General features: G+C 40.8%; 1 protein-coding gene across 27 annotated transcripts in view; it reads left to right on the top strand.

The window, feature by feature from the left end:
- Window positions 1-22,536, top strand: part of NRXN3 (neurexin 3) — a 1,587,373-nt gene that overhangs the window by 717,760 nt on the left and 847,077 nt on the right. For all 27 annotated transcript variants that reach the window (XM_019646239.1, XM_019646240.1, XM_019646221.1 and 24 more), the window contains one exon: window positions 18,840-18,959. In XM_019646239.1, the coding sequence (XP_019501784.1) occupies window positions 18,840-18,959 (120 nt within the window). The remainder of the gene's footprint in view (window positions 1-18,839; window positions 18,960-22,536) is intronic.

Raw genomic sequence — 22,536 nt, forward strand, 5'->3', positions numbered from 1 at the left:
GCTGTAGGTGACACCTTGACCGTTAAGCACACTTCTTTCCTAAGGATTGCATCTCCCTGTAAAACTGCATCTCTGCTCCTCTGCTAATATATTCCTGTAGAGTAACCGACAAATAGGGCTGCTCAGTTGCTTTGTTTGGGTAAATTACACTGAATTGCATATCATAGAATTTAGCCTCCCAAATTCATCTTCTCCTTTTCAAAAGTTAACAATAATAGGATGTTTTTTGTTAGGTTGAAAAACCATAATTTTAAAAACAAAATGTAAGAGAAAATTAGAAATATGAAGATGTTTTATGAGATATGATAGGCTTTAGAATGGAAGCTATCACTGAAGAATTCTCTATCTCTTAGGGCCTTGGAAATGACACTGACTTCCCACACTGGCCGTAAAGTTGAGTTGACTGTTACAGGAATTTGTAAGCTATTTAAGAACATCCCAAAGCTCATGGCTAAACAACGATCCCTGGAGAGGAGAATTTTCTGGAGTTTCTCCAAAGCCCAGTTGCTTAAAATCCAAATGACCCAACACTAGCCTTGCTTATCTATAGGTAACTTTCCTTAGCAACATACCAGCAGTTTTAGGATGCTTAAAGGGATATGTTTTTAACATTGGTATAAACCGGGGACTGAAGAAATAAGAATACTGCAGTCTCATTTAGATAAGTAGTTGTTACTCATTTTAAGGTATTCTGTTGGAATCGTCATTTTATGACTTGCTCATTATTCATGCATCAATCTACATGGAATTAAACATGGATGCTGCTAACACAGAAGGGAGTCTGTGCTGGACATATTCCCTGGGTTACCTCATGTATCTCTCTCACTGTAGCCCCTGATGAAAGTGATTGTTATTCTTATCAGGTTACAACTCAGAGAGACCGAGGCTGAGAGATATTGAGGTGTTTGTCCAAGGTCACACAGCTACTAGGAGAGGAATTTCAAGCCAAGTCTGACCAGCTCTAAATCCAGTGTTCCATCTCATGCCCCGCTGGCTCGCTATTTATTGTGAGCCGTTTGAATTACCGTTCGGCTATTTCCTTCACCTGGTGTTTTTACTGCGCTGGATGCCTTTCCTTCGGGGCATCCTGCTGGCCTGCATGAGAGATATGGAGCTGTGTTATCGTTGTGGTGGGCCATTATCTCTGCAAGCTCTCCTGACACCATCGCTGTGCCAGGAAGAATGGGTAATCCTAGGCGGGTGTGGAGAAATCTCAGACTTTCTTTACTTATCATTAGATTTTTTTTTCTCCCCTCTATGTAGTTTTTGCGTGGACTTTGTGGAGTTTCAAGAGTTGAGTTTATTTTGGTTTAACAGTAAAGAGTTCACTTCTTCAGGATGTTTTCTCCTGTGTGTGCTTGGAGTTTCTAGTTTCTGTCCAACCCTTTATTTGTGAAATAGGAGTTGCATTTCTTTGGCATAAAAAGGCAGCTAGGAGTTGGTCTCTCTGTTTCCACCCTCACCCCCCCCCTAGGCTTTATACTTGAAGGGCCACATTGGTTTTTCTAAAATAATAATCTGATCATGTCACTCCCTGTGGGATGTAGGAAATCACCTTGGTGTTCCAAGTACATTTAGGCAGGTTGCCCTAGAGCAGCAGTTCTCAACCTGTGGGTCGCGACCCCTTTGGGGGTCAAACGACCCTTTCACAGGGGTTGCCTAAGACCATCGGAAAACAAAAAGATATTTACATTATGATTCATAACAGTAGCAAAATTATAGTTACAGAGTAGCAATGAAAATAATTTTATGGTTGGGGGTCACCACAACATGAGGATCTGTATTTAGGGATCGCGGCATTAGGAAGGTTGAGAACCGCTGCCCTAGAGATCATGGAACAGAAAGGCTCATAGACCAAATTATGATGCCTAATTGCATGGTTCATTAAATCAACTTAAAGCATGCAGCAAAAAAGCAAGAGGAAAGAGATCAGGCAGATAAGCACACTTAGGGTAGTGTGCAAACGGGATGGAAAGACTACTCTACCCAATTCCTTGGTTACACAATGTTCGTATATCTTGTTTTCTCTCTGCCATATTAGTCTTCTCTGCTGATGGGATGGTTACCAGAACCAGAGTGGAGGTTAAGAAAGGGAATGCAGCAGCTTGGGAGGTATCTGGGCCCATCACACACTTGTCCTACTGGAGAAACATAGGATGAATAGATCTGGCCATGGCTATAGCTCACCAGTTAGCCTGAAGACCAGATATATGTTTTAGCTGAGTGTGTCAAACAGAGAAAATATGGGGAAGAATGGGACCAGAATGGGTGCCACCAATGGGTTGACCAGTTTAGGGATGATAGGTATCAATTAGATATGGTCTGAGCTTTATAAATATTTAAGATTTATTAGGCACTTTCATCTCTTTCTATGGGCAAGTGGCTCTCTTGTTTGTCCCATCCTTTTTATTTTTGTTCAAAACACATATGCTGCCTTTATTTTCTCTGTGTTTAACAGGTTTCAGAGGTTACCCATTTTTTTCTCTATACTGAACCTATACTATGCGTGGTATTCACCCTATTTGTTTTTATTGTTATTTATAGCAAAACTAAATGATCTTAATACAGCAACACAATATAGCCTATTTAAGATATTTCAAGATCTCTTTTTGGTCTAGAAGATAAATTACAAAGTTTTATTTTATTTTATATTTTATTGGCTAAAGGTTCTTATAATTTACTCATGGCTACCTCTTTAGACTCATTCCTACCTCTTATAAAAACACCCCCACTTCCCTACCACATGGAACTGCTCACCAGACTCTGAATTGGCCAACCTCCCTCTACACATAGTGCAGGATGTCCTTCCATCCCTGGTTTATTCAGAGCACTAATTTCTGCTCATCCTTTCAGGAGCAAGTCTTATCTGAACACCACTCTCTTCCTCACCCCAAACCCAGATCAAAAGGCGCACACGGGTGTACACACGTACGCAAAAATGCCTTCTCTTTCTCTCTCACTATATTCCTAAGGTATAGTATAAAGAGCACACACTAGTGTTAGAGGACTTAAAACATTGTATTACTTTTTTTTTTTACATGGCTTTCCCCTCCATTAGACTCTAAGTAACTTTGTTTCAGGGATCTTAATATATTTCTCCTTTTATCCCCAGCCACTAGCCAAAGCCTAGCATGTTATAAATGAGCAGTATTTGATGAGTGAGTTAATGAATATTTGATAACAAATAGATAAATGTTTTCTTGAAACCACTGGGTGACTTTTTGTTCTTAGAGTAAGGAGGATGTTTACGCTTATCATTTTAAAACTCAGTCCTTGTGGGAATTTCCCCTGATTTCTTCCTTTGAATTTTTTCCTAAGTACCATTTATTCTTATGACTTGAGTTTTAAAAATCACTTAAATATGTTTTTATAAATGAGTAATAACAACAAGTGATGATGATCTGTTGGGCACCTACTGTGTGCCACGCTGTAGTTTAGTACTTGTCCTTCCGCTGATCCCAAGGAAACTGGGTCAGATCACCACACTGCAAGAATGGAAGCTAGGGTTATAAGTCAGTAAGAGCACATGTAGCTTCAAACAGGATAATTAGATGTAATAAGCACATCACCACATTTCCTCTGTATTTCTATGATAGGGCATGTTGGTTGAGTCACCCTTTGAATTTCAATAAGCTGCATTTATATAGAGTCATATAAATGTATATTGAGTAACTACCATATCTGGGCTTTGGACTAAACCTGAAGATGATAGGCACAGTCGCTGGCCATATGGAGTCTGCAGCCAGCATGACCTCGAAATCAGTGGGAAATAGAAAGGTTATTGAGACTAGGGTGACCCACCAGGAATCTAACTGTGGGACCCTTGAGTTCTGACAGATGTTGCAGGCCGGTCCCAGTCAGAGTAAGCTCACTGACTGATCAGATACCCCGACATGCATATATCCCCTCCCCCAGCCCATGACTGAGCACCCACAGAGATTTACCTTTCCTCATCCATGATAGTCCTTGGGATTTCCCTGCTGCCTCACCCACCACCCCACTCTTACCCAGCCCAAGTATCAGTTCAGGGAAGCATCTTTGGTCCGCTACCAGGTTGTTTTCTCCAAACCTCCACTCTTGCTCCCGCAGAAGTGGCACTGCTCACTACACCTGATCCTGCATGCCGCTCACATATTCACCATCCATCCAGAGGCAGTTTAGTATAAGAATACAGGCTTGACATTCAGATAAACCTGGCTTTGGGTCTACTTCCTGGCTGTTTGCCCTTGGCCGAGATAATTTAACATCCATGTTTCTCACTTTCATCATCTATAAAATGGGATTACAATGCTTACTTCACAGCATTGTGAGAATTAAATATGAAGCCCTGATGCGAAGCATAGCACTTGCTTCGTGTCCTATCATTCCTACAAGTCTCCTGCAGTCCTTTACCCTAGCAAGCCCCGTGCCATCTCTGGGACTGTCTACTTATCCTCTGAAATGGACAAGGACCCTATTTGAGTGCTTCGCATTCTATTGGGTTACAGAAAAGTCATGATGTATGTTTTCTATGTTTTTCATTGCAAAAATGCGTCGTGACTTTTCTGACAACCCAATACAAGACCCACCTTTAGCAAAAGGGGTGCAGGAAAGAAGCATCATTTAGAATCCTAGAAAATCTGAGAGAGTTTGCCTGTGGGTCGGGGAGTAGAGAGAACTGTGAGGCTGTATTCTAGCCACAGTGGACCAGTGTTGGGTTGGAGGTCAAAGGTCACCTGAGTAGACAGTGCAGTGAGGAGCCAATATTGCGTATATAACTCTGGAGCCAATGCATTGTTTTGACCAAGAGGAATTATCCTGGAAGGACATAGACCACACAACTCTTTTCCCAAACATGGAACCACCATACACCCTTCAAAGTGGTCTCAAGTTCCTCCTAGTTCCTCTCCTCAGGACACCCTTCCCTCCTCCCGCACAACTAGCTCTTCACCACCCTTCAACAGTCTTGTCACTGCTTCATCCCAGTCTTCCCTGTGACCTTCAGCAGCCCTGCCTTTGACCCTGAACTCTTCCTGTCTTCACACTGAGCCCCTGTCCCCAGGTGTGGGAGCTACAACCGGTGATTCAGACCTGGGGAATTCCTGGTGCCCAGGTGCCAGGCGCGAAAGGTTTGGGGAAAAATGAATGATCTCTTTACTGAATTATGCATTTGAATTTATTTTGTCAAGTGAAGTTGGTACCTAAAAATCTGCCAAATATAGCAGAATGGAGAAGAATTCCCAGTAGTGTATAAAAAGAAACAAAAATGAATGTCTTGAGAGGATGTCTTTAAAAATCATCTTTGTCACAAAATTATTGATAGAGTATATTGCCAAAAAATTGAAAAATAGCTTGAAATGATATATGAGCAATATTATTTTACCAGCCACTGATACTGATCTCAAATTCTAATATATTGACTAATAAAAATATTTGTCTCATGGGAAAAATTGAGGTGTATGGATACAACACTGCTTTTGGAGCACAGAGATACGGATTTCAACCTGATTTCTGCCACTTTCAACCTAAATGACCTTATTCATGGTGTTTAAACTCTCTGAGCCTTTTCTTTTTTTCCTGTAGAATGGATGAGAAATTTGACCATCATACAGTATTAGATGACTATGCTTATAAGAGTTAAGCGGAACATAGAAAATAGTATGCTTGGTCCATAACAGGCGGCCTGTAAACTCCGTCTTTTGGTATCTCTCCCTGTTTCTTCTTCAACCAATAACATGGACAGAGATGGAGGAAGGGAGGGAGGACAGAGGAAATCAACTTTTATGAAAACCATCTCTTTGCTCGTCGATGTCATGTTCCAATTTGGTTTTGTGATGTGATGGAGTTAAGGATGTCTGCCATGGTAGGATACTGCTGAAATTTTAGTTTGCTATGGGCTCTACTCCAGGCCTTGAATTTGGGTGTCACAATCACATGCATGGCAGAGAGAAAGATATTAAAACGTTTCATCAGTACAATTGGTAACATCCCCTTAACGTTTACTAGGCACTAGTCACTATTAAATATAATGTTTGACAAATGTTACCTTGATTAATCCTCACAAAACCTTGTGAGGTAGTTACTATTCTTGTTCTGTACTATACAGATGAAATAAATAGTTATAGGAAGTGTAAGGAATTGGCGGGAAGGGCTTTGATGTGGCAATACTTGATTTAGGTTCTGAGAATACATAGGGTTCAGCTGAGGAAATAACCAGGTACAGTCTTGCATAGATGGAGTATTATATGTGTCAAGAAAGGTGAGCCTCTAAAAATTTATGCTGGGGCCAAACCCCTAAGGCTTTTGTATAACTCCTTGGTACCTAGACACTTAGTGGCCTTTGAGGATTTTAAGTAGGAACTGACTTAAATAAATTTCTGTTGAAGAATGATAAATCTGACCACAGTGTAAATGGTTGATAGGTAGGGAGATTGAGAACACACTATAGCAATACAGCGAGAGTGGAGGAAGGCCAGAGCCTGTGCAGTTGAGTGGAATCTAATGGAAGGAACACATTCGGGCAATACGAGGAGACAGAACTGCCGAGCTTGGCTACGGCTCCAGTGCAGGAGGAGAGAGACCTCAGCATGACTGCCGCTTAATGGCTTGAGGAACTGGATGGTGATGGCCTTAAGAGAGATCCTGGAAGACACAAAATACGAGATGCTAGGAGATAGCCTGAGAAACATTAAATGGAGTTCAAAAGAGAAATATAGGTTGGCAAAAGACAAACAGTCAGGAGTCCTTGCATCTGGATTTTTAACGTTTTCCACAGATGCGCTCATCAAGTTTAAAGTGTGAGAACCATTGGCTTAGATGACTCCTCAATAGCCCTGAAAAATCTGAAAGTTAAAATGACAGGACTGTTCCATGCATAAAAATGGCCCCCTCCCCCCCCCCCGGGTGAGCTGTGCCACTTGTCATCCTATATAGATCACAAACAGAGGAGCTTATTTTATGAAAGTGGAAAAAAACCCTAGTAATTTCATGCTTCTAAAATGCATGCTTCTAAACGCTATTATATATTCTGTGTTCTGACAGCATTTTAAAGATAAAAATCTTAAGAGTTTTATTTTTCCAGAAGAGAGATTTACCTCTGAGCAATGTGACAAATATTGAGATTTCTCTTCCTCTGTTTCTCCCCTGTGATCGCTCTGTTGCTCTCTTCTCGCGTTTTAGTTTGCCTTCTTTTTCTTCTTTGCCTTTCTTTTTTTCTGCACGCAGAAATTAAAGGCATGTCCCTTGTATACATTGATTTAATAGCTTTACGTTTTTTTCCCCGTAGGCCATGTGTAGGATATTTCACTGTGAAGATTAATTTTTGCATGTCTTAGCCTTCCTGGGTTCATCCCTTGGCTAAGAAAGGCTGCAAAGTGTAGTAGTGAAGGGAAAAATGGAACCAGACTGCTAAGATCCAAATCCCGGCAGTTATTATTTATGTGAATTGGAAAATGGGCTGAACTCTTTTTCTGCCTCAGTTTCTTCAGACGTCAAGCGTGGATATTAATAGGACCTGAGTCAGCTGGGCTCAGTTTTGCTGCCATAACAAATGCCTCCATACAATCTTAGTGCCTTTATGGACCAGAACCTTATTTTCCACTCACGTTAATGTGCGTTGTGGCCCTGCTGCAGCTCTGCTTCACGCCCTCTTCATTTCCAGATCCTGGCTGAGCAAACAGCTCCGATCTGTCACATCTTGGATTCATAGCAAAGGAAAAAGAGAGCTGGTGGGTCCACGTGATGGCTCTGAAACCTTCTTAGTGGCCTAAGCCACTTTTGCTCGTAATTCTTTGGCTATGAAGAAAGCCACACAAAATGCCTGACATAATGAGACAAGAAATACAATCCTCCATAAAGAATGGACCCATAAAAGGAAAGGCTGATAGGAAAGGGCAGCAAATATTGTCAAAAATAATGCAATCGACCACAGCGACTTTATGGGGCTGATGTGATTAAATGAATCAACATAAGTAAGGCACTCACAATGGTGTCGGTGGCTGGTATCTGATCAGCAAAACATACACATTAGCTCTTATTACCAGAGTCTAATGCAAGTATGAGAAGAAGTTTATTTATTCACTCTTCAGCTTTGAGAATCACTGTGCCTGTTGAGGAGACTGCTGTTTAGAGTTGAGAAGGCTACAGACGTGAAGGTCTTAGTCTCTGTCTTATGGGATCTATATGGCCCTGTATGAAAAATGTGAAGAGAAAAGGGTAGTTAATGACTTAGATTTCCAGACAGACTAAGTAGCCCACCAGCAGGGTACCCAGTGACACCTCCGTACCCATTCCTCCCACCCAATTGGTTTTGTATTTCTTCAACTCCCCAGTAGGCTCTGAGCTCCTTAATTACAGTGAGTGTGTTTTTTTCATCTTTGTACCTCCAGAAACATCCACAATGCCTTTATGGTAGGTACTGAACTTTCTAATTAAACTCATCTTCCTTTATACAGCCGGAACTGGGGTGGTGATTTCACCTTTCTGGGTAAGAACAGTTTCCTTTGCTTGATACCCCCAGCTAATCAGGAATTCAGGGAGCATGGATCAAGCAGTCAGCAGTCTGAAGTTCACTACCATGTTGTACCCAAACCATTGCACAAAGGTGTAAGGACAGCGTAGGAAAATTAGTCGCGCAAAGCCACGTTTGATGCATTAGGGGCCAGTTGCATTGAAGTCTTACTTAAGGGGTGACAAACGCATTTGAATTAAAATACTCTTGATCTATTTTTGTTGATGTTCTCGTTTTAAGTTTTCCTCTATGTGCTTGTCTTGCAAGTTTTATTTTAGTGGATACCATAAAGAGATTATATTTCTAGTGAGATGGAGAGCTATAATTTCTCATGTTTTCAAACCTACATACATATTATTTTAGGAGGGAGGATCATCAGCTTAGTGAACTAGGACCAAAATAAGGTGATCCTTCTGCTAATCTGCCTTTATGGATACCCCGATTGTACAAACCAGGTGCTAAGAGTACAAGAGGGGACACTCAGGTGCCAGGAACCATTCTGTGTGGCAACTGCCTCTGTCCACCGTGGGTAGTCAGCTAATGCCACCGATCTCATAAGCCGGTAGACCTTGTAATTATCATTCCAAGGAGATAGGCTGGAAATATCACATCTTTGCCATTCTTACCTTAGATTGAGTACTTTCTATCCTGGGAGGGAGGTGCTACAAACATGGGGATTGATACAAAAATGCCATTTCACAGAACTCTTTGCCTTGGGATACTTTTAAAACCCAATGACCATATCCTTATATGTAAAATAAAATCCCCCATCTGGGATATGGTAATTATTTAGAAACATAGAACCTTGAATAGGTTTTGGGTGTGGAGACCATAGCTCATAGTTTTTGTCTTAAGCTAATTAAGAATGATGGTGATCTCACCTTCTCAAAAGCCCTCCGTGGTCCTTGTGGGCCATCATGGGACCATAGGAGAGAGCCCAATGATTGTCCTCAGAGATCTATGCCACTTCCTCACAACCTCAAGGTTTGCTCAGTATTTGGCAATGCACAACAATAGCCAGTATGTCTGCCCTTGATGGTGATAGGAGACCACTGTTTCCTGTCCTCTCTGGGCTTCATGGTCTTCATGCAGCTAAAGATTAATGGGAAGAGCTCTATCTGTGAAGTCAGGAAGCCTGGAATCTTGGCTTTAGTTTCATAATTTAATAGCCTTGTGACCTTGGGAAAGTCATTTCATCATAGGCCGTTGATAATGCCTACCTCATAGGGTTGTTGTAATGTTTGAGTTACTAGGGAGGAAATGATCAAGTGCTATAAATAAGTGTTATCATGTCCTGAATTCCCTTGAGAGCAGAGCCTGAGACAAGGACTTGGGTCAGGTGGTTTATTTGGGAGGGATCCCCAAGAAGGAGACTGAAGTAGCAGAAAGAGTGAACACAGAAGCAAGAAACACCAATGTGAATGTCCGTTGTCAAGGTTTTTGCTGTGAGTCATGTGGATTAGGGGAAATAGAGGGTATTGTAATGAATGCTTCTAAGAATTGTCCACTCACATGACAGGAGATAGGGTCACTCGTCTGTTAGCTCCAGCCCTCCCATTGCTTGACAGCTTGACAGCCCTCCTCTCCTCTTCCCCACTACTTTCTTGCATGTAGGCAAAAAAGGCACCCCTAACTTCAGAGAAGGCTCAAGAGCTGGCCGTGCTTGAGGCGGGCACATTTAGACTGTGTCAGCTTATGATAACTGTCTGATGCTTCCATGGCTGAAATCTCAGGTTGGCTATGGGGAAATGGCTGAGGGCACCAAAAGTGTTTGCTACAAGTACGATATATTTACCCTCCACTTTCATTTCTAATATAAACTTTTCACTTCTTTTGGCTTTATTAGTATGTTCCGTGTGTTAGGACTTGACCTTAGTCTTGCAAATAAATTTTTAAAAATTTAAAAAAGTAAAATCAGACCATACTTTTCATTAAGCCCCAAATGAGAGGGGTTTTTTTTTTTTCATATTCTCCCATTGCCTCCATGTCCTTTACTTGGCCTCCCCTTATTCCTCCTCAAATCTCTAGACTGGGACAACCCAGGGGCGTAACCATGACGACGAAGCTGTGAGAACAAATGCAGCCCAGTGGAGAGATTTTGCAGACAGACTGACTGGGCAGCGAGTCCCATAGCTGTGTGACCTGGACGGGCTGTGGAGCTTTGCTCTGCCTCTTTATTTGTAAAGCTGTGGTAAACTGTCTCAGCTTCGTATTACAAAATGAAATAAAATCATGTATGCAGAGCAACTGGCACCCCTTTATAAATGTTACTCTCATCCTCATATCAGTTTCTCAGAAAGCTATAGATATATTTTTTTTCTGGCTGGGAAAAATTATTTAAAACAAAAAGTAGTATCTTTATTTTATTTATATCTGCTGCCTGGTGTCTTCTAGTTCCAAAATGAATTAGGAATTAGCTCCTAATTCACTCAGCTGTCAAAATGCAATGTGCAGCTTTCTTCTGCTCACCATTTTTACAAATTTACTCTGCCATTTGTTTTTTCATCCAATTCTATGTATTCACTTTTTAGTTCGATTATTTGTATTTATTATTGTACTGAGTAACTTCCCAAGTGGGTCTAATTCATTCTATTGCTAAAATACAGTTTTCAACTCCCTTCTGCTCCCCTTCTATTTCTTCTCCCTTGCTCAACCTATTTGCTAATTTTGTATTTCACTCACTCAGTTCTATTTATTCACTCAGTATTTTTTTTCTGCCTAATATGTTGAGAGCACCTTCTTGGTGTAAGGTACTCTGCTTAGTTGTTGGGGATTAGAAAGGTAGCATGTTCTTCTCCCTCAGAGGGCATAGAAGTGGAGGCAGAGGATATTAAAGCAAACAAAAAACATTGAAATACAAGGGGCAGGGTGATAATTTACCAAATGCAACTACAGCTGAATTACTGGAGAGGTGTATACTTCCCGCTGGGAGGGTCAGAGAAGGGTGAGAAAGGATGGATGGAGGTAGAGAAGTTATGGGAATACATGAAAGAACACTAATGGAAGATGTGCTTTGCCTCTCTTAATTCCTATTTAAAGCAAAGTATTAATTATTAGGATTGATGAACTAGACCTTTCAATTCATAATTAAACATTTTTTTATTCTGCTTCATATCACAAAAGGGTCAATTCCTGGGGAAACAGGCTTAAATTGGAAATTTGTTCAAAGGAGCAGGTTCTAATGCAGATCCTGGTTCAAATCTCTTTAGCTCAATCTCTATCACCTTCAAGATGTGTGTTTTTAGTGCTAAACAATAAGATCACATAGTCAGAAAGAACCTGTGACACAACAACATTTTAAATCATCAAAGGAAGACTAATTTGGATTAATTATATCACGACAATGATGGGAAAGTACTTGTATATTTTAGAAAGTTATTTTTAAACAAGAGTAGAATCAATATTCACAAAAGCACCTTTCTGTCTATCCGTGAGCAAATTGCCCTCATCTCTTGAAAAGTGGCTTCGTGGCGAGAGATTATCGCAAGAAATCTTGAGATTGTCCTCAGCTCACCGCTCTTAAGAAATGCTGTAAATTTACGACTTAAGGGAGAGATTTGGCAGTAAATTGGGGGCAAGATTCCTTCTCATCTTTTGTGGAGTCATTTGTTCCTTCAGAGGATATCTGCCCTGGATTCATTCCATTTCAAAATTGAGATGTTCCAGTCTCCCAGCTGAGATGAACGGGTTCATTTTACACAGTGATCAGAATTTAGAGACTCTGTTGAATGGGCTGCCAGGGTTTGCTTTGTAATGTTAGGGACACTCTTTGTTCCGGTCCCAAGGCATGGGCTAGAGCACATAGCTGAAACCATGCAGGAAAAAAGAAAAAGAAAAAGAAAGAGAGAGGGAGAGAAGGAAGGAAAGAAGGGAGAAAGCGAGGTAGGGAGGGAGGGAGGGAAAGAGGGAGGAGACAGAAAGAAAGAACAGGAACCAATAACCTTTGTCATTAGTAGGCAGTAGTGGCCCAAGGTGCAAATTAACATTTTTCTAGTAAAATCATGCAATCAGTAAACTTTGATTCACACTTCTCAGCAGTAGGAAGCTGCCAGGAGATTGTATGAAGCATGACTGCTACTAGGTAGGAAAAACACAAATAACAGTCAGCTGCCCTGATTCATAGGGTCAAACATGTCTTACTTTTTCTGGTTTCCCTTCTCAGTTGAGGATGCCTCCATCCACCCAGGTTCCCAGACCAACCCTTGAGTCACCATTGATTCCTTTCTCTCCCTCTTTCTCTCCCACTTCACCTCCCAAACCAATCTCAAATGCTGTTGACCCTACTTCTAAAATTCATCCCAAGTCTGACTTCCATTTTCGTCTGCTAACCCTCTAATCCAGGGCTCTTTCATTTCCTCCCTTTAGTAACTTCCCAGATCATCTCCTTGTTTCCATTATTGGCCTTTTTTAAAAAAAAAAATTATTGTTTTGGTCCAATGCATCCATAGCAACCAGAATGATTTTTTTAAACTTAAATTAAATCATACAATCCCCTTGCTTAAAACCTCCCAGTGGCTCCCGGTTGCATTTAGAGCAACGTTTGTGTTCCGTACCACGTGTGGTCTAGGGTCGGTCTCCTGTGACCTGGCCTCTGCCTCTTCCTCCGCCTTCCCTCCGACCACACTCTCCCTTGGACACAAGCTCCAGCCATGATAGGCTCCTTTTTGTTCCTCTGACATGCCAGCCTCCTTCTGGGCTGCTGCTCTTACTGTTCCCATCTCCTCAGATATTTTCATGGTTGGCTCCTTCTTGAATGTACCTCCTCAGAGAAGCCTTCTCTGACCATCTCATTTACGAACTCTCCATCCTACCGGGTACTCAGATCAAGAATAGAGAAATCTCTACAGAGAGGCCTTTCTAGAATATTCTGTAAAGTAGCCAATCCTCTATTCCCGCCCCCCATGCCAATTACTTTGCACCATGTTACCCTATTTTATTTCCTTCATAGAAATCAGCCCTATCTGAAATTATCTCACGTTCTTTACTTTGTGTATTGCCCTTTGTCCTCTCTCATTTCAAGCTAGAATGTGAACTGTGTAAGGGCAGGGACCCTTGTCATCTTCCACACTAGAATGGTGTCTGGTCCCATGTCAATGCTCAATTTGTTAAATGTATGAATAAATCCTCTCTGTGATACACTGCCAAAGGGTAGTAATGGTAGTAACTCTCGGAGTACCTGGAAGAGCAGAGTAGAGGATAAACCACATGAAAAGGGATGGGCGGCACATAGTTGAAGATGTTATATGTGGCAGGCTCGCTGGTGCATTTAATTATTCAAGTCCAATAAATATTGGTGGTGTTTTCAGTGGGGTTTATCTGGAAGTGGGTCCTCCAGGAGGGTTCATGTGCTCAGGCTGAGTGACTGGGTCACCTGTCTTTTCTCATACACTTCACTGGGACGCTTCTTAGGAGAAGGTTCCAGAAAGTTTCCTGTGCTTTTCACATTCAATGTAGGAGGTATGACAGCTCTTCCTGAGACTGGAGAACTCCAGTGAGAATGAAATAAACTCTCTGAAATGTTTCGCCAAACTGGCTCTTTAAGTAAATATGATTTGAAAGTTTTTCAAAGAAAATGAATGCTTTTGAAAAAAAATTATAAAAACAAAACCAAACACCTTTAACCTCTGTTGAGTTGTCAACCCAAAGAAAACCAGGTGAAAAATCTTTGGACAGGAAATAAAATGCGTCTTTTCTATTTCCCTCTCATGCTCCTTATTCTTTCATCCCATTCTTCTTCCTCTTCACCCCTGCTTTTATTTGCCTAATCTGTTCTCTCTGGGTAGGAAGACTGATAAAATAAATGGTGCTGTGGGCTTAGTAAAATGTTTGTCATGGCTCAGCTAGCCTGACCTAAGGCGCTGGTGGAAATGAAGGTAAGTTTTCTCTTTTTAAATGTTTTTGGTGTTCTTTGAACCTAACATTTTGAGTGTTTATTTACCATATCATTTAGATGTATAGTCGCTCTACCTTGCTAAGGGAGAAGATGTCATATTGTGTATGCATTGTAGAAATTTTGATTCATGTGAACTATAGTTCCAAGGGAAATCGAGTTGTTTCTTTGTCCTTCTTGCACAAATAGAAAGATGTTCAGGTAAAGCAAAGTTATTATGGTACAGGTATTGCCCCCTTAGTCACTGCCCGCCCCTCCCACCCCACACCCCACACCCCCACCTTGAGCAAAAGAAGTTTCCAGATGTTACCCACCCACTTTTGGAAACAGCACTTTGTGTGGGATGGAAGGAATTTCTACTCCCTGCCTATGAGCAAAACCACCTGGGTTAGTTGGTTTGGTGAGGTCTTAGACATATACGGACAAACTAATGTATATTGGGGGTATCTTGTCATTTTTCTGGTTATATTGCTCCTGGGGGGAATAAAAAACAATTCATGAATGTAAACAGTCCACTATAAGTCAATCAATCAATCAATCAATTAATTTAAAATAATTAAAATCCAGAGTCCACCTTCTGCAGGTGTGTGCCTTTAATAACGTTCCACTGTGGGTTTTCCCCACATGCTCCCATTCCCTATCTGCCAAAACGGGGAACCATCTGGCAGTATCAGAGTGTCATCTTCTTCCAAGCAATCAGCAATGACTTCTGTCTCAACAAGTGCTTGTCATCTAACTGTTCACATAGATTTTATTATTAGTTCTGGCTTCTTAAAGAAACAGGACTTCCATAGGGTTTCGGTGGGATAGGTTAAGGAAACTGCCTAGTGTGTGCTCCTCATCCAGGATGCCTCGTGCTGTATCCCCCATTCTTCAGAGAATCAGACCATCTTCTGTGAGACAAGCTAAAGAGATGATGCTAAATGAGTTTGCAGAGAGCTAGATCAAGAGTTGGCACTTGGCTGATATTACCCAATGGATTCATTGAAGGCCCTTGTTCTACAACAAGAAACAAGTCAACACTCCTCTTCTATAGACGTCTGCATCCTGGCGATCTTCAACTGTGATTTTGCTTCATTCCTCCAGTCACAGGCATCATTACCTGGGAAATTCAACTACAGGGTGTCAGATAACTTGTTAGTTTTCTCAATTTAGATCAAACAGTGATGATCAAAGCAGCCTAAAGATAATCAAAGGGTTTTCTGTGATTAGTATTTACTATTTACACTATAAAAAAGGAAACATTCATCTACTACATGAATCCAATACGTACCTAATTGCAGATCATACTTCTAGCTACTAAAAAGAAAAAGGGCATTGCAAGACAACTGGTGGCTTTGAGTTTTGCTGTTGTTGCTTTAAGTTCCCATCAGTTCCATTTTAAATTCCAACTTAAAAAAAAAAAAAGAAGCTTCTTCTTATCTGGACTGTCCTTGACTTATAGGGAAGAACGTTTTACATGCATTGTTTTTACTGAGGCTGCTTCACTGGCCTTGCGCTTGAATCTGCCTGAGAAGTCTTTGCCAGACTAGATCTGCCTGCTTTTAAAATCGAACAGTTTGTACGTTTCAGCTTTCATCTTGTGTCTGTATCTTGCGTCACTCATCAATCCAGTTTTACGCCTAGGCTACAGATTAGATCTGCTCCTCCCCTCTATTTGCCTGCATTTCCAGCTGAGTTTAAACATCACTTTCCAGGATGAAGTCACCTTTTAGCTTGACTAAATAAAGATAAATGCCATTGACTCTCCACTTTTGGAGGCCAAAAGTTTTCCAGAAGCTCACTGAGATTTCTGTGTTTCTTGCTTGACTATTGAATAATGCTCATTTTCCTGACACTTTAATGAGATGGCTGTGAATCTTTATTTCTAATCTCAGAGTAAGAATATTGAGGTTGGAGGTATCAAATGTTACCAGGCAGTGAGTCATGAGAGGTTTCAGTTTTTGTTTTTGTTTTGTTTTGTTTTGTTTTCACATATTTGATCATCAACCATCACATCCTAAAGTTTTAGAGTCAAATGGATGGTTAAATATTTTTGTTTTAATAGGACTGTAATGGCCATTTCAGCACAGCAGAAGAGCTGAAGTGCCTGCAAAATGACAGTAGCATTTAAAATGCACTGGACTGAGGCAAAGCTTGTTTTACATCTCGGTGGCTAATATGGCACTAACGTAGCAGTGTCCCACACTGACTGTGGTTTTGTTAGTGTTTCTTCCTCTCATCTAGTCCCCAGTCATAAAAATTAAGTGATGCACAGAAATTGCCTAAAGAACAGATGCCACCTATAGGAGATGCTTAAGGAACTTGTATTTTTGTAAAAGTTCTGCCTCCTTAGCCAATATTTTCCACATCTTTCCTTACTCTCTTCTTTCTTATTGAAACATTTGCATGTAGAATAAAGAGGATAAAAACATTAAAAAAAAACAAGGCAAATTTTTTTTCCCCAAAAAACATCTGTTCCTGCTTCAAAAGCCTCACGTAATACGGCCCATTTTCTCCCAATGGCCACACAGTTTGCTGTTGTAAAGGCCACTGTTACATCAATCTTAGACCTGAATTTAATGAGATAATGAACGGTGCTATCTAGGGAGTTTAAATGTAGGAAAATCCTGTTATAGCGTATACCTTTTAGATAATATTAAAGGCAGGCATGCTTACAAAGAGAAGCTAAGATTGAATATAAAGTGGTGTATTATAGAATTATTATTTTCTCCTAAGATTTATTGATTTTATGGCACCATTACTCAATTTGGGATATATTTGGTCTGCTCTCAGTTTCTTCTCTGAATTCTCAGGATCCTTGTGAAATTGGATTGCACTTGGGATATAGGTACATTCTGGAGAATTTTAAGTACAAATCACCTGTTGAATACATTGTAATGAAAAGAAACCATTCTGCTTTGAAAGTCTTTATATTTCAAGAAGAAAATCCCCCACACTTTAACTTCTGTCATAACTCTTATAACCAGCATTCAATAGGGTTATGAATTACTCAGAATTTAAGGGTACAATTTAAAATTACCTAGTTTAAAAGCTCTCTACCCAAGTACTCTCTTTTTAGAATTTTCTTTCCTAAATAGCATATAATACCTTCAGTCTTGGGAACAGAGGACGATAGAGAGTGGCTAGTAAAAACTATATAATAAAGCTTTCAAAATTACTTAAAAATACATTGACCTTATTCGATGAATTCCAAAGAAATAAAGACCTATGCAGACATCGATTATTCAACAAGCACTTATTAAAGCATCTACTATGGCCCTGGCCCTGTGCTCCTATATGTTAGAGCCAAGTTGTATAGTCTTTTGAAATATTTCAGAGGCATGATGTCCATAGGGGTTTATTGGCCAGCTACATATTTCATTTTTTTCAAGTTATTTCCCGAAATAGGGCTTTCAATCTACTGAATGACTAATCCAGGGAGAGTTAAGCAGCATCTTTCTGCATGGGTTCAGCTATCCATGTAGAGATAACAAATTTGGCCTAAGTCCTCTGGTTCTGTGCAGTCTTCTTTGTCTTTTAAACTTACCTCTCAGTTCATTGGTGAGTGAAACATGTCATTCCCCCTCGCATTACCAGCCAAATGTTTTAACGCCTGAGTGTCTGTCTATCTTGCCAGCTTTTGGCCTTATGCACCGTAATTCCTCATTGCATCTGATTCTTCCGGGGGTGCACTTGATCATCGTGTCAAGCATCTTGACCATGGACCTTTTGAGAAAACTTGGTTTGTTCCTTTATTTGATGGCACGTTCTACTGAATTTTGACCTAGCCAGATTCCACTTTGGAATTTTATATGATTTCATTTTTTAGGTCTTTGGGTCTTTTTGGAGTATGATGAACAATGAGATTCTTCAGGGGGCCCTCACATTCCCTTCAGGAGCATTATTTATAATGGGGTTTATTATTATTGTGATGACTACTCTTGTGATTTATATGGTCACTGATAGGACCATGGGTTAATGGAAATGTCAAGTTAAGAGCGTATATTGCAGAGCATTTTTCTCACCCAATGGGTGGATGCTCTCCAAAAGCCAGACTGGTGTATGATGCCTAAATTTGACCATGGTTTTAAATATGTACAATGAATTTCCTGTATCTTTAAGAAATTCATCTGGAATCTAAGATGTTGGGAAACAAAATGACAGCTGACTACTGTTTCCTGCAAATGTTCCCTTCTTGCCACTGGCATTTAAACCCTTGTATCTATAGATGAAGGAGAGCAAGTATTTCTTTCACTACTTTGTCACTGTCTATTACATTTGAATTGAGATGTTTGCAAATGGCGACTATTAAGGAGGATCCTGTTGGATCCGTGAAACTGGATGAGCCTTGTGGGGTGGGTGGGATACGACTCCTTACATGCTCTTAGGTCATGTGCACCAGTGTGGCTTTGACAGCTCTGATGCCATGAGCACGACTTGTAGATTGACTCTAACTTTGGCACTTACCACCGCCCTTAGGCAAAGGACCTGAGACCCTGTATGCAGGGCAGAAGCTCAACGACAATGAGTGGCACACCGTTCGGGTGGTGCGGAGAGGAAAAAGCCTTAAGCTAACCGTGGACGATGATGTGGCTGAGGGTGAGTAAAGCTACAGCGAAATTTGTCTCTCTGCTCACATAGTCCTCTTGGTCATTCAGTGAGCAAAGGGTTTTTCTCAAAGCCTTGTATTTTGCCTAATAGAAGTCCCAGGGAAGGCTCTCTGATGACAAGCTCAGGTAAGGCTAAGAAGGTCTCCCTCTGTATTTTGAAAATCCCTTTCATTGATGTGTATTACAGAACTGACCCACCATTATAATTATATATTGCTAGCTCTCTCCTCTTAGGCATAGAGTATGTATCTGGGGAGTTTTACAGACCCTTTTATTATCCAACTATTCAAAAATCACTGATCAATCATCCTCGCAAGTTCCTTCCCTCAACTAAGGAGTTACTCTCTAGTAGAGGGAGATAGATAAACCAGAAATTCAGAAAATGATAGGTGAAAGTAACTACCTCGACCAATGCATGATTCTTAGAAGGTGCTAAATAATTATACATTTATTTAGTCACTAGTAATCGAGTACCTACTCTGTACCAAGCACTGCTTTAGAAGGCACTGGGAATGTGGTAACCAGCAAATAGGCCAGTCCTTGGCCTGGTGGAATTTACATTCTGGGAGGGCAGTGAATACATGAGTGAATCCGTGAATCTGAGGTAAGGAACACTCAGAGCCTCACACAAGCAATATGTATTTCATGACAGCCTGTTATAAGCTAGGGATTGCAGAAAATAAAAAAGAAGCACACGAGATTTTCCATTTCCTCAAACCATGAGCCAATCGAGTAGATTAGATAGAACTCGGGTATTGGAAAATAAGACAATGAATATATAAGGAGATTCTAATCTGTGTAGGTAAGATTTCAATTGTCAATCAGAAGAGAAAATTATCAATTGGGGCTGAAGAAAGCAGGAATGGTTTATGAAGGCAGATCTGGCAGAATTTGATGGGGGAGTGTAATTCATGAGGTCTATGGTGAACAGAGAGGGCACCTTCAAGTGCATCTTACATGCTGCACCCTGTAAGTCTATACTCCAGCAACTATTCCACAGAAGGGCACATCTGTTAACATAGAATTCTTGCCCATGTGGGGCGAGAAAACTTGGGGTCGCGTGGAGTATTATGTGGAGCATTGTTGGCATCAGAAGACCTGGGCCCTGATGTTAATTCTCTGAAGGGTTGTCGGGAGAGCCGACATTTTTGGGCCTGGTCAACGAAATAAGTGGTCTACACCATTTCTGCAGTGTCCTCTGTGGATAAGTCAGGTTGGAGCCAGGAACCTGGGATTTAATGCAATCATTGTCACTAAAATGCTTTACACCTTTGGGACAGATACGCTAAGCCTCTTGTTCCCCATTTCCTCATTTTTAAACTTGAAATGATATTATTGCTGAGGCCCTTTGCAGCATAAAGGTTCTGCGATATTGGTCCTATAATTTAATTTTATATTCATGAGCCTGGGTGTTTTTTTTCTTCTGGAGTCAGGAATTATAGTGAGTCACGTATGTGTGTGTGCAGGGGTGTGTGTGTGTAAGGAGAGGAGGAGAGTCTACGATAGAGGAAGGCGTGAGGCATATACCCGGTGCCCAGTAGACAGCAGATACTATGTTAGCTGTCTTGCACATATCAGCTCCTTTAATCTTCAGAATTCACCATTGCTTTGCACGGCTAGTGTTCTTATTGTCATTTTACATAAGGGGAACTTGAGACTTAGAGGAAGCCTTGTAATTAAGCTCTACATTCATGTCTGTGCGATTTCACCAAATCAAGCTGCTTGCCAGACTTCCTAATTCATCCTAAGAAAATGGTTTGTCTAAAATGTAGGAAAAGTGTAATGGAATGAATGGTTAGGGTGAGGTGAGCAATCCAATTCTGTAGGTAGACTACAACCCCACTCTCCTTCCCTCCAAAATGAAGACAGAACCACCACCTGTCCCACACCTTCCAAATGTACTAATTTAGTCCGAATTTAGTAGTGGGAGGTAAGGTTACTGTTCTATAGGCCTGAAGGGTCACTTAGTCTTAAGTAATGAACATAAGCAAAGAGAAACAAACATGGGTATAGGGTTTAGAACCCACAGACAACCTGAATTAATCAAGAAATCCTCAGGAGGTGTTAGTGCAGACAGGAGCCTGCAAAGGAGGCCGTGGAGATGAGCCAGTCGCACATGCCCTGCTAACTCCTCTGGGTTTAGCCCAGTAAAGCCGAGGGATGCTGTTCACAGCGTGTTTTGAATAGACGCCACTAGATGGCGACCTCATCCCAATCTCTCCCAACAGTGGGTCCCTTTTAGTTCCATAGGAAATTACATGCCCCGCAAGCTATAGTCATAAAGAACTGCCGAGCTGAGGGTACTGTCGTTGTGTATTGCCTCCCTTGGTCATTATTCTGTTACAGAAACTTTAGGATAAAGGTAATTATAAAGTGTGCTTTCTCTTACCACTAATAATTAAAAAGCAGGACTAAACCATGGCATGCCCAAGCCATCCAGTAGTTTGATATTTGAAATTAATGAAGCTCTTTCATTTGCTGCCTTACCCCCTACTTTGTTGCTGATGGAAGAAAGCAACCATAAGGATAAAGTAATTTGGGAGAAGAAAAGAGCTATTTTGCTTATGAGCTACAACCTTGGATTGCTTTTACAGTGATAAGGGGTTTGAGAATTTTAATTTTAGCTCACAGAAGTCATAAAATCAGGCAGTGAAACTAAAATACCACTCAGCCCTCATGTTATTAAGTAGTGTCTTATTGGCTTACTTAGTAATCCTTTTCATGCTGGTTAAGGTCCCCCAGGGTGTCAAATTTTCAGCTAGTTCGTAGAAATGATGCAAAGAATAGGTCAGACTCACAAGAAATCAAAAGCAAGGAAATAAATATTCCTCAGCCTGGTGATTTTCATTTATTATAATATAATGTATTCCTGGCAATGTATTAAGTTCAGTTGACACTTAATAAAGGTTGATTGATTGATTGAGCTGGATTTCTATTATCAAGAAGAAGTTAAAAGAATACCTCACTTGGGTTATACTCCTCCGAACTAAGGCCACTGCACCAAGAACTTCCTGCTGGTATAAAAATTCACCTCTTTTTGTCTTTTCTGGTCCATGGTGCCTTCTCCTCCTCCCCCCCCTCACCCCACATTGCACTTTCAGTACCAAGATGTAAAAAGTCATTTTCCTAGGATTTCCATGGAAAACTTGCTCCTCGCATTAACAAAATCTATGAGGAGATAGATATGGAAAATGTTAGGTGAAACAAAATGAAGCAAATTTCTTTATTGTGCAACTTATTAGGAGCCTTTAATATGCTAATACACATTGCTAATTATCAGTAATTAAGTATGCAGTGTTTGTCAAATTCAGTTGGCTCCAAAACTTTTTTTTCTCAAGTAAAGCATTTTACTGCATATACTTTTGAAAAATGTTGCTATTGTGGAAAAAGGGTGTGGGAGCCGTGAAACTCAAGGATTGTGGGTAAAATGTGCATCTTTCACTGAGACTTTTAAGCCTTCCTTTTCTTAACTTCTCTTTCCAGGTCTGGGAGCCATGGGAGGTCAGGTTGCGTCCTCTAAGCCGTTCCCATTGTTTCTTTGCTAAGCTGTTGGTGTTGGTCAGGAG

Source organism: Hipposideros armiger, unplaced genomic scaffold, assembly GCF_001890085.2.
Source record: "Hipposideros armiger isolate ML-2016 unplaced genomic scaffold, ASM189008v1 scaffold_99, whole genome shotgun sequence".
In the NCBI taxonomy this organism is placed as follows: domain Eukaryota; kingdom Metazoa; phylum Chordata; class Mammalia; order Chiroptera; family Hipposideridae; genus Hipposideros; species Hipposideros armiger.